This window comes from Esox lucius, chromosome 19 (genome assembly GCF_011004845.1).
Source record: "Esox lucius isolate fEsoLuc1 chromosome 19, fEsoLuc1.pri, whole genome shotgun sequence".
Classification (NCBI taxonomy): domain Eukaryota; kingdom Metazoa; phylum Chordata; class Actinopteri; order Esociformes; family Esocidae; genus Esox; species Esox lucius.
Window position 1 is genome coordinate 2,086,678 of NC_047587.1, and position 13,439 is coordinate 2,100,116.

At 45.3% G+C, this 13,439-nt stretch overlaps 1 protein-coding gene across 1 annotated transcript in view; it reads left to right on the plus strand.

Moving 5' to 3' along the window:
- Nucleotides 1-3,381: 3,381 nt before the first annotated feature.
- smad6b (SMAD family member 6b) overlaps nt 3,382-13,439 on the plus strand; it is a 31,129-nt gene continuing 21,071 nt past the window's right edge. The window contains exons 1-3 of the mRNA XM_010905245.4: nt 3,382-5,012; nt 10,891-10,947; nt 13,078-13,167. Of these exons, the coding sequence (XP_010903547.2) occupies nt 4,175-5,012; nt 10,891-10,947; nt 13,078-13,167 (985 nt within the window). The 5' untranslated portion in view covers nt 3,382-4,174. The remainder of the gene's footprint in view (nt 5,013-10,890; nt 10,948-13,077; nt 13,168-13,439) is intronic.

Sequence of the window (13,439 nt, forward strand, 5' to 3'; positions counted from 1 at the left end):
ATATAATAAATTGCTTTACTGACAACAAGGTAATTTCAGCAATATGCAGTGTTGACCAGTCAAGTCCTTTTCTACCGATGATATTACCATGTGCGACACACTTTGGGTATTAATAACCAAAAACATAAAATAACAAATAACATACATAACAGGCCGGCAAAACATACAGACTATCTAGACTTGATCAGGACGCTGCGGTGTAGCCGTAGCCAATCGGCCCTGGCGTGTAGCCGTAGCCAATCGGCCCTGGCGTGTAGCCGTCTGCCTGACGGACATGGCTGTGTTCAGATCATAATGAGGGGCTCTGTCCCACGTGCCTCATGAGGTCATGGGATGGAATGCCCGGGCTTCCTTGTGTGCAGGTGGAGAGAGACTGAGAGACACACACACACACACGTTAAACAAACCTACATATGTACACTCACCTAAAGGATTATTAGGAACACCTGTTCAATTTCTCATTAATGCAATTATCTAATCAACCGATCACATGGCAGTTGCTTCAATGCATTTAGGGGTGTGGTCCTGGTCAAGACAATCTCCTGAACTCCAAACTGAATGTCAGAATGGGAAAGAAAGGTGATTTAAGCAATTTTGAGCGTGGCATGGTTGTTGGTGCCAGACGGGCTGGTCTGAGTATTTCACAATCTGCTCAGTTACTGGGATTTTCACGCACAACCATTTCTAGGGTTTACAAAGAATGGTAACAGTATGCGACAGTCCTGTGGGCGAAAATGCCTTGTTGATGCTAGAGGTCAGAGGAGAATGGGCCGACTGATTCAAGCTGATAGAAGAGCAACTTTGACTGAAATAACCACTTGTTACAACCGAGGTATGCAGCATTTGTATTTGCATTTGTAAAGCCACAACACGCACAACCTTGAGGCGGATGGGCTACAACAGCAGAAGACCTCACCGGGTACCACTCATCTCCACTACAAATAGGAAAAAGAGGCTACAATTTGCACGAGCTCACCAAAATTGGACAGTTGAAGACTGGAAGAATGTTACCTGGTCTGATGAGTCTGGATTTCTGTTGAGACATTCAGATGGTAGAGTCAGAATTCGGTGTAAACAGAATGAGAACATGGATCCATCATGCCTTGTTACCACTGTGCAGGCTGGTGGTGGTTGTGTAATGGTGTGGGGGATGTCTTGGCACACTTTAGGCCCCTTAGTGCCAATTGGGCATTGTTTAAATGCCACGGCCTACCTGAGCATTGTTTCTGACCATGTCCATCCCTTTATGACCACCATGTACCCATCCTCTGATGGCTACTTCCAGCAGGATAATGCACCATGTCACAAAGCTTGAATCATTTCAAATTGGTTTCTTGAACATGACAATGAGTTCACTGTACTGAAATGGCCCCCACAGTCACCAGATCTCAACCCAATAGAGCATCTTTGGGATGTGGTGGAATGGGAGCTTCGTGCCCTGGATGTGCATCCCACAAATCTCCATCAACTGCAAGATGCTATCCTATCAATATGTGCCAACATTTCTAAAGAATGCTTTCAGCACCTTGTTGAATCAATGCCACGTAGAATTAAGGCAGTTCTGAAGGCGAAAGGGGGTCAAACACAGTTCCTAATAATCCTTTAGGTGAGTGCATATAGCACACACAGACACACATAAAACACACCTACAGTGGGGAGAACAATTTGATACACAGCCGATTTTGCAGGTTTTCCTACTTACAAAGCATGTAGAGGTCTGTCATTTTTATCATAGGTACACTTCAACTGTGAGAGACATAATCTAAAACAAATCCAGAAAATCACATAAATAAATAATTTATTTGCATTTTATTGCATGACATAAGTATTTGATCAACCAGTAAGAATTACGGCTCTCACAGACCTGTTAGTTTTTCTTTAAGAAGCCCTCCTGTTCTCCACTCATTACCTGTATTAACTTCACCTGTTTGAACTCGTTACCTGTCCTTATAAAAGACACCTGTCCACACACTCAATCAAACAGACTCCAACCTCTCCACAATGGCCAAGACCAGAGAGCTGTGTAAGGACATCAGGGATAAAATTGTAGACCTGCACAAGGCTGGGATGGGCTACAGGACAATAGGCAAGCAGCTTGGTGAGAAGGCAACAACTGTTGGCACAATTATTAGAAAATGGAAGAAGTTCAAGAAGATGGTCAGTCTCCCTCGGTCTGGGGCTCCATGCAAGATCTCACTTTGTGGGGCATCAATGATCATGAGGAAGGTGAGGGATCAGCCCAGAACTACACAGCAGGACCTGGTCAATGACCTGAAGAGAGATGGGACCACAGTCTTAAAGAAAACCATTAGTAACACACTACGCCGTCATGGATTAAAATCCTGCAGCGCACGCAAGGTCCCCCTGCTCAAGCCAGAGCATGTCCAGGCCCGTCTGAAGTTTGCCAATGACCATCTGGATGATCCAGAGTAGGAATGGGAGAAGGTCATGTGGTCTGATGAGACAAAAATAGAGCTTTTTGGCCTAAACTCCACTCGCCATGTTTGGAGGAAGAAGAAGGGGCAGTGCCCCACCTGATTGTCAAAAATATGAATTGCTGATCACTAACGAAGCTTCGCCCGTTGTACAATGCATTCTCTGATGCCCTAATGGGTGGCCCACCACTGTGTCTATGTCTTGCCACTTGCCAATATAATTTATTCCTGCCCTGCATTTAAAAGAGCCAAATATTAGAATAGTTTTGTTTATTTCAGCAATAAGGTTTTGCTTCAAGGGATCAATACATGTCTGTTGATTTTAAAATTCTGTCAAAATTTGGTACCGCCCTTACTACACAGCCAATCAGAAGCCACCACTGACACACACTCCGACACACACTCACACACACACACGTTTACGCACACACGTACACGCGCACACTGACACACAGACACTGAGTTACCTTCCTGGCGCCCACAGCACAGCGCCACAATGGCTCGAGCACAGGGAGGGTGCAAGACGTTGGAGTGAGATCAACGTTCACAGCAATTTGTCGGCTTGGCTTTGCCGTCAGAACACTGTTTGTGTCCTGTTGCTTGTTGGTAATTAAAAAATGTAATGGCTGAATAGTGTCTTTATTGCAATTCTGTTATTTACATCTTTTTTTTTTTTTCTTAAACCTTGTCGAGATTATAATATATATGCCTAGGTGAGTCAAAATATTGACGTTAAAACTCTGTAGGATGTTACGCCTTTAAGAGTTAGGAAACTTGAAACCTTGTTTGCGCAACAATCAGTGCAGCTTGCAGCCGCCAATGTGTCTAGACTAGCACATGATGATAGGCAGCCAATGGCTCCATTGCTCTCCTCGGGGGCCTAGGGTGTGTGCGTGTATGTGCGTGTGTGTGCGCGCGCGCCTGCCTGTGTGCGTGCGCCTGCATGTGTGCGTGTGTGTCGGAGAGAGCAAAGGGGAGAAGAAAAAAAGGAACTGAGGAAGGAAGAGACATCGGCTACTCGGTTTTGCTTGCCTAGTATTCACCACGGAACCGAGGGCGAGGAGGCGAGTGTGCCGTTTGTGAATGAGACTTTCTAGATTCTAGGTCGCGTGAATATTTGGGAATTACAGAGAGAGTGCGACTACTGGGACGTTGGGATACAACCCGAATCTGGATGCATAACGGATTTCTGGGGATTTTAATCACTTGGATTACAAGTCTCATTCATGTTGTGCACTCCGTACCGGGAGATGTGAGGGGGTTCATTCCAAAGTCCGAAACTACACACTGTGTGCGCGAGGTTTTCTAGGTCTGGTTTTAACTTGAGTTAAGCCTACTTCTAGCTATTGTCCTATGCTAATATCATGTGCATGATTTTTTTTTTCATTCTTTCCGATGCACAGCAATAAACTACTCGGATCAATTACAGACTCTCTGCACAAAAAGACCCGTTTTGCATAGTATCGACTACGTATCCAGTATGCATGCATTTTGATTTCAGTGTTTCAGTATTATTGTTAAATTGGCAATTGGTTTGTGGTCGTAGATGCAACAAAATAACCTTAATGTTACTGTTGGGTCACGGAGGCCCACCCGTTGGCTGTGCATGCCCTGCACGGCGTTCCGCTGACGTTCATGTCCACAGACCGCGTACCCAGTAAACTTTGAGCTTTCCCTTCAGCGGCCCGAAACAAAAGTAGCCTAGAGAGAAAAACACATATAGAATTTCAAATTGTCGTATGTTCAGGACGAAACGCTCAGGTCTTGTGCGGCGACTCTGGAGAAGCCGTTTGATTCCAGACAGTGAGGTGGGAGATGATTCAAATAATGACCCAAATAGCGAGGGCTGTCCCGGGGACGATTCGTTGTTCACCGCCTGCCACAACCCGGAGAAGATTCCCAAAACGGATCTCCGACCGATGACGCCTACCGGATCACCTGTAGTGGACTCGTGTGCCTTTAACTCGCCGGAGAGGGACGGCTGGGTAGGGGTCAGTTCGGACCAAGATGGGAGTTTGGTGTCTGCGTGTGTCCAGGGGTCGGAGCAGGACAGTCTCCGGTCCAGGCAGGACAGAGAGTGCAGGACTGTGGGGTGTTGTTTATTTAAAGACGGGGACCACTGTGAAGTTGAACCCATGGCCCTGGGAAGAGAACCGTTACCAAGTTCCTTTTACTGTGTTCCTAGGAACCAAGGAGCTGGTGCCCGGGACACCAGTTCTCCTGAAGCACCGGAGCCGTCCCCGGCGAAGGCTCGCTCGGTACTGGAGCAAGAACTAAAAACCGCCACATATTCCCTGTTAAAACGCCTCAAGGAGAAAACGCTGGATACTTTACTGGAGGCGGTGGAATCCAGAGAAGGAATGCCTAGTGATTGTGTGATGATCTCCCGGACGGAGCTGCGTCTGGGCGGCCACGCGGCCCTGTCCCCTCCTCTGCTCCTGTGTAAACTTTACCGCTGGTCGGACCTCCAGCACACCTCCCAGCTCAAGCCGCTCTGTGAGTGCAGGAGCTTTGGGACGCTGGACGGCCCAGCGGTATGCTGCAACCCCTATCACTACAGCCGTCTCTGCAGCCCAGGTAGGAGAGCAAACTAAAATAATTTGTTAGTGGACTTAAATACTTCTTCTATTTGGGTTTTGCGAAGTTATCTAAATGCTAAAGCTAAATTAAATCCCCCAAAATTATAAAGCCCCTTTTACTTCAGCAGTTGTTCAGCAGTATGCTTGTACAGATATCCGGGCTAAAATCCCAAAGAGCCAGCAACAACGAGAATACATCACCAGTGGCTAGGAAGGACAATACAGAAACCTCTTGAGGAGCGGGTTTAAGGGTTGCAAAGTCCTCTTTTAAGAGTACATGACAGCTGCTATATATTTATTGAATTTCTACATTAACAATATACTGTATACCAATTGATTCTTAAAGAAAAGTAATTTTATATGTTTCCTGATCTTATTTTGTTGTACCCCATCAGAAACCTTTGTGAACAGTGTATATGCAAACTACAATGAGTTGTCTCAGCTCTGTCTAGGATCTGGAGGTTTAATATCCCCAAGCCTGAAGCCTCAGCTGTTTACCAAAACATACCATAGGTGGGGTGCCACTTTGGTGTTGCATCAATTACAATGTTTTAATCCAACGAAGGTTTAGGATCACAACATTTTAGTACTTTAAATTTGTTAGTTGCAGATGCAGACAGGCCTACAGAAAGTAGGTCTGAGTTGATACAGTATGTCTATGTTAGTAAAGTAGATATGTTAATACAGTAGGAATATGTTAAAAATAGTTGGTATACAGTAGATCTGTTAATATACTAGGTCTATGTTAATACAGTTGGCCTACAATAGGGCTGAGTTGATACCGTAGGTCTACATTAGTACAGTACGTCTGAGATGATAAGGTAGGTTTATGTACTGGAGATCTGTTAATAAACCTACTGTATTAAGTAGGGTCTGTCCCTGATCATATGTAAACCTACTGTAGACCTATTGTATTAAGTAGGGTTGGTCTCTGGTCTATTGTAGACCTACTTTATTAAGTAGGGTCAGTCTCTGGTCTAATGTAGACCTACTGTATTAAGTAAGGTCTGTCCCTGATCATCTGTAGACCTACTGTAGACCTACTGTATTAAGTAGGGTTGGTCTCTGGTCTATTTTAGACCTACTGTATTAAGTAGTGTCTGTCCCTGATCATCTGTAGACCTACTGTAGACCTACTGTATTAAGTGGGGTTGGTCTCTGGTCTATTGTAGACCTACTGTATTAAATAGGGTCTGTCTCTGATCAACTGTAGACCTACTGTATTAAGCAGGGTCTGTCTCTGGCCTACTGTAGACCTACTGTATTAAGCAGGGCCGGTTTCCGTTCTACTGTAAACCTACTCTATTAAGCAGGGTCGGTCTCTGGGCTACTGTAGACCTTCTGTATTAAGCAGGGTCAGTCTCTGGTCTACTGTAGACCTACTGTATTAAGCAGGGTTTCCACTGGGGCTTTATTTTCCGGTACCAGGGCTAAACTGGTGATTTATGCTAATGTTGGCTCTAAACTTTTCTGTTACAACTATACATTTGGTACCAAAGACTTAAGGAGGGGCTCAGGTGGGGAGGGATGAGTAATCTATCAACGCAATTTAGTTTTCCGGTTACGAAAAAAAAAAGGTGATATTTTTCTGGTAGTAAAATAAAAGAAACAATAATGCCATGCTCAGTTTGTTTACAATACACCGTTATTACTTGAGTAATAAAACTAATTTATTTCTCAAACTCCTGCGACTCGTGACATTCTCCACCTACACTCGTGAAATGGCAACTGTAAGCCAGTGTATTCATTATTTAGTTTGATCAGTATTTTGCCCAAACTATCTACCTTTAAAAGAAGGATTTGGGAGAATTCTGAGGTAATTTTGTGTTGTTATAGGTTCTACAGGCAACGTCTCAGCACTCAGTTTTTCTATTGAGTCAACGATGCGTAGCACGTTCGTTTGTTCCAACTATTTCAGAGATTTTGCTTCCCTGTACTGTTGCTTTATTTTCTGTATTTTATCATCTGTTTGTTAGATCGGATGAAGCTTAAAGCAAATGGTACACATTGCCATTTGAAATGCACAACACCGCATGTAAACATGTCAACCCGCAAACCCCGCCCTAATTCCTAAAGTCTGTGGCTTGGCACCAAGTGAGAGCCGGGCAACATTTCTGGGTTTTAGGGTAAAACAGTGTTTGGCACCAGTGGAAATTGAACAGGAAGTAGTAGGTATGAGACAGGGATTCGACAGATTGAAATAGAGGCCAGTACTATTTTATTCTAATGTTTGATTAAAGGAAGCAGTTAAACATTTGAAGTACTGGTTAAACTCCTGTCCAAATCAAGACCTGGTATAAGGAAGAGTTCCAAACACTCCTGAGGTCCCTCAGCTGGTATAAGGAAGAGTTCCAAACACTCCCGAGGTCCCTCAGCTGGTATAAGGAAGAGTTCCAAACACTCCCGAGGTCCCTCAGCTGGTATAAGGAAGAGTTCCAAACACTCCCGAGGTCCCTCAGCTGGTATAAGGAAGAGTTCCAAACACTCCCGAGGTCCCTCAGCTGGTATAAGGAAGAGTTCTCAACACTCCTGAGGTCCCTCAGCTGGTATAAGGAAGAGTTCCAAACACTCCTGAGGTCCCTCAGCTGTTGCATGTTTGTTTAGTCCATAGCTGGAACACCTAATTCCACCTGCCAATATATCATCAGCCCCTTAATTAGCGAGTCAGTGAGCAAGTTTAAGGCCACCAGAAAACATGTCTGGTGTTCCACGGGAGAGGTTTAAAAGCCCCCCACTAATGCAGTGTTCTGACCCTACTTCATCCTGCTTTAAAAACACACATCTCACTCTACGCACCATGTAGATATCATAGGCGTACGCCCGGGGCAGGACGGCTGGCCTGGGAGCCACACAGTGGGTAATGTGATGTGTTTGATACCAGTCCATTAACATCCTTCCAGACACCACTATGGGCCCATCCTCTCCAGTGAACTACTAGAATGCCATTTGGGACACAGGCCATTGTGTGAACATTGTGCCAGCCAACCCTAGTGACCTTGGCATGTAGCGCGTGGGCAGGGCTGACCCCAGGTGACCTAGGCATGTTGCGCGTGGGTGGGGCTGACCCCAGGTGACCTAGGCATGTTGCGCGTGGGCGGGGCTGACCCCAGGTGACCTAGGCATGTTGCGCGTGGGCGGGGCTGACCCCGGTGACCTAGGCATGTAGCGCGTGGGCGGGGCTGACCCTGGCGTCCTCGACCAAACATGCAGAGCCCTGGAGTATCATGTGTGGAGACGATCCTCAGCGACCGTTCGGTCGTGTCCCAAACAGCACCCATGTCCCATATGAGAGCGTGCTGTTTTTTTACCGGGGCTGCCTGCCGACGGTGGACTGCTCAGGGAGCGGAGTGGCATTTGGAACACTGGGTTAGTATTTCTGTCTTTGTTGGCACGACTGGAGGATTTTCCATAACATCCGCGTTGCGCCGAGCCAGCTGGCGGCTCGGCCAGGCTCTGGTCTGACCAAAGCAGCGGTGATTGATACAGGTGCTGGGGGAGGCTGATGTCACATGAACAGAGACACACACTTCAGTTGAAGTTTCCCTTTTATGTAACTGCACAGTAACCAACGGCAAGGCTTTGGTGTTGTACATTTCCATTGCCTCTGTTTATACTTGAGTGTGTGTTCTGTTTGTGGGTTATTTAAAGAAGAGGCTTTGGTAAGAATGGCTTGACGAGTTTGAAAGGGGGGCTGTTGCACGGCATTTTCACTGCCGCTTAAGTAGCTTCATTCACATCCATTACTCCGTCTACCTTTTATATTCGTCTGTGCAGTTAAGTGAAGGAAGGACAGAAGGAGTTTCTCGTTGTGTGAGGTGACACAGTTTTAGATGACTTGAGTTAAGAGGGGGAAAGGGGTGAGACCTGTCCCTTGGCAGAGGGGTGACAGTGGTGGTAGAGAGGTGTGAGTGGGAGGGATGATGGTCAGGGATGAGAGAGGTGTGAGTGAGAACTGGCATGTAAGCCTTTCGTTGAACGGTCCATACCTTTAGTATCCTGTTCATATAACCAGGGGAGTTGGAATGAATATAAAAAACACTGACTGGAAGTGCAGTTAGACTGATCGGGTTTCCGCAGTAAAAGTGGTCTAAATTTCGAACCCTCTGTTGATTGGAGCCTTTAATGCATTAAAAGGGTAGTGATTGGGTAAAACTGTGATTTTGGGAATTGTATTCATGGATTGGTTGATTTTGTTTAAAATTATTTGATGGGAATTCTGGAGGGATCCTGGAATGAGTGAATCCTCTTCTCTGCAGTTTTGCGCAGTTTAAAATGCTACCAACTTCAAAACGAAGACATTGAACAACCAATTCATGAATAAAAATCAGGATTTTAAACCCACTATGTGCAATCTGTTAGTCAAAAACAAGTTATTTAATTGAATGGACCAAAACCTGTAATTTTTTTTCTGGGTCATTATAGCTTTGAATGGAGATTAGTTTCCAGTTATGTTTTTGTTGTTCTGTGGACATCCCTCTCTGCCCTTCATGCTATTTAGGTTAAGGAGTGGTGCTAATATACAGTTTGCATAGCCACACACACACACCGGCGCCAGAGAGACTAGCTGGGGATCTGACTGACTGAGGCGGCATCCCAAACAGCAGCCTCTCCCCTTCATAGTGCCCTAGTCCTGCAGGGCTCTGGTGAAAAGTAGTGCACTACATAGGGAATAGGGTGCCATTTGGGATGCGGAGTGAGTTCCCATCCTACCAATTACTGACTTTGTGCTCTTAAAGAAGCAGTGCCCCTGCTTTTTTCCCTTTTTTTTCTGTTACAAATTCCACTTCAGGTCAGGGCTCTTGCTGACTGCCTGGGTTCAGGTCAGGGCTCTAGCTGACTGCCTGGGTTCAGGTCAGGGCTCTAGCTGACTGCCTGGGTTCAGGTCAGGGCTCTAGCTGACTGCCTGGGTTCAGGTCAGGGCTCTAGCTGACTGCCTGGGTTCAGGTCAGGGCTCTAGCTGACTGCCTGGGTTCAGGTCAGGGCTCTAGCTGACTGCCTGGGTTCAGGTCAGGGCTCTTGCTGACTGCCTGGTTTCAGGAAATCTCCTGCGGTTGTTCTTCTCTTTTTCTTCTGCTACATGACTCTTTTTTCAACACTGAACATAAGGTTTTACCAATCTTGAAATGTCGAAATTAAGAGATATGGTGACTTGCTTTTACCAATAGGGCTACTGTGTTGAACAAAGTTTTCCAGTCTTTGACTTATGAAGTAGTTACTTTATTCATAGAACATTACACAAAGACGAAGCTATTAAACATTTCAAAAATGACAAATCCAACACTTAGTTTAGCAAATTTGCATATTTCCCTTTACAGGACCGATAGCTGTTAAAATAAACATTACTTGATACAATTTACAATGAAAATCTGTTTCGTTTTTAAAGATACAATGCCATCTCATATCTGCAGCATTTTAATAGGACTGTACAGATTAAAACTACTCCTTTAACCAACCCTTTGTTGTCCATTGTGTTCTAGAGGTCATGTTGTGTTGTAGAGTCCCTGACATGTGTTCTAGAGGTCCTGATGTGTTGTGTTGTAGAGTCCCTGACATGTGTTCTAGAGTTGCCCCCACCTCCATAGTAACGACAGTTTTGAGTCCCTGACATGTGTTCTAGAGGTCCTGATGTGTTGTGTTGTAGAGTCCCTGACATGTGTTCTAGAGTTGCCCCCACCTCCATAGTAACGACAGTTTTGAGTCCCTGACAAGTTTATTGTATTCTAGAGTCTCTGACATGTGTGATGTGTGTTCTAGTGTTGCCCCCACTTCCATACTCACAACAGTTTTGAGTCCCTGACAAGTTTATTGTGTTCTAGAGTCTCTGACATGTGTGTTGTGTGTTCTAGAGTCTCTGACATGTGTGTTGTGTGTTCTAGAGTCGCCCCCACCTCCATACTCACGACTGTCCCCAACAGAGGAACACAAGACGCTGGGTGAGTAGTTGCCAACACATTGACAACACACAGAACACACCAGAGGCCTGTTCTATCTATCCACCTACTACATTCTTAGAACACACAGAACACACCAGAGGCCTGTTCTTTCTATCCACCTACTACATTCTTAGAACACACAGAACACACCAGAGGCCTGTTCTATCTATCCACCTACTACTCTCTTAGAACACACAGAACACACCAGATGCCTGTTCTATCTATCCACCTACTACACTCTTAGAACACATAGAACATACCAGTGGCGTTCTCTGTATCTGAGAAGCCTGATTTTATTAAATTTTCTGTTTACTTAACTTTACCTAGTAGAGTTGTCTTTTTTGCCAAGAAGAGAAGACATTTGTAACCTGGCTGGCAATGTGGAGTGAGGATAATTCAATGGCCTCTCACTGGTTGGCCTGATTCCTCGGCCTGGAGTGAGAGAGAGAGAGAGAGAGAGAGAGAGAGAGAGAGATGGAGGAGGAGAGGGGAAGAAGCCAGCCCAGGCACTGTGAAACAACGTGAAGAATGTTAATGGCGGTAATTAGGCACAGTGACTAACTATAGGAATCTGTGCTGCAGCTCTACAGTTGGAGCTCTGAGGCCAGCCCCAACACAGACATCAGAGGACCAGTAGCACTTCTTTGTACAATACCAACAGACATTCCTACCAACATTTGCCGCATGGCAAAGACAGTTTAATTTCTGCTTCCCTGCTAGACATTGTAGATGTAAATCCTTTCAGTGTCCAGCTCAAGCTGAGTGTAAGGAGACATGTAGCAGCGTACCAGTAGCTTTAAGTTGAGAGATTAGGGGTTAGCTAGCTACCACTAGACTAATGTTAGCTAACCACAGTAGCCACCATGGACCACTGGACTAACGTTAGCTAACTACACTAGCCACCACGGACCACTGGACTAATGTTGGCTAACTACACTAGCCACCATGGACCACTGGACTAACGTTAGCTAACTACACTAGCCACCACGGACCACTGGACTAATGTTGGCTAACTACACTAGCCACCATGGACCACTGGACTAACGTTAGCTAACTACACTAGCTACCATGGACCACTGGACTAATTTTAGCTTACTACAGTAGCCACCATGGACCACCGGACTAATGTTAGCTTACTACAGCAGCCACCATGGACCACTGGACTAATGTAAGCTAACTACACTGGCCACCATGGACCACTGGACTAATGTAAGCTAACCACACTAGCCACCATGGACCACTGAACTAACATTAGCTTACTACATTAGCGAACATGGACCACTGGACTAACTTTAGCTAACCACACTAGCCATCATGGACCACTGGACAAATGTTAGCTAACCTCACCAGCCACCATGGACCACTGGCTAGATAGATAGAGATAGAGGGATTGATAGATATAGAGGGAATGATAGAGATATAGGGAATGATAGAGATAAAGGGAGTGAAATATATAGAGGGAGTGATAGATATAGAGGGAGTGATAGAGATAGAGAGTGATAGATTTAGAGGGAATGATAGAGATAGAGGGAGTGATAGATATAGAGGGACTGATAGATATAGAGGGAGTGATAGATATAGAGGGAATGATATATATAGAGGGAATGATAGAGATAGAGGGAGTGATAGAGATAGAGGGAGTGATAGATATAGAGGGAGTGATAGATATAGAGGGAGTGATAGATATAGAGGGACTGATAGAGATAGAGGGAGTGATAGATATATAGGGAATGATAGATATAGAGGGAATGATAGAGATAGAGGGAGTGATAGAGATAGAGGGAGTGATAGATATAGAGGGAGTGATAGATATAGAGGGAGTGATAGATATAGAGGGACTGATAGAGATAGAGGGAGTGATAGATATATAGGGAATGATAGATATAGAGGGAATGATAGAGATAGAGGGAGTGATAGAGATAGAGGGAGCGATAGATATAGAGGGTGTGATAGATATAGAGGGAGTAATAAATATAGAGGGAGGGATAAATATATAGGGAATGATAGAGATAGAGGGAGTGAGTGAAAGAGACAGGTGGAGAGGGAAAGAGAAGGAAAATGAGAGGTCCATCAATTGTTCTGGTGATTGATGACATGCCACTGACTCCCCCAATTCTCTTCCCCATGCAGTTCTGTCAGACTCCATACTGTCTCACACTGAAAAAGAGGTGACCAGCTTCAACTCACCAATCACAGCACAGCAGCTGGTGGCGTTCTCAGGTAAATCTCTCTTACTGACCAATCAATTGATCAAGAAGGGGTTTCCTCACTTTATTGGGCAAATCTACCAAGCTGTTGGTCAAATCTTGCTGGCCTGCCCCCCCAAATCCTGCACTGTTCACTTGACTATTACCTGGGCTTGAAGGTAATAGTCTGATGCTGGCTTTTAAATGCTTTGGGTGTTTCAGTTTTTCTGCCCTTTGCCCACAGGCACCCTGTAGTCCAGTGTTGGTTGCAGATGTGTGACTCCATCACTGTGCTCAGAGTGCATG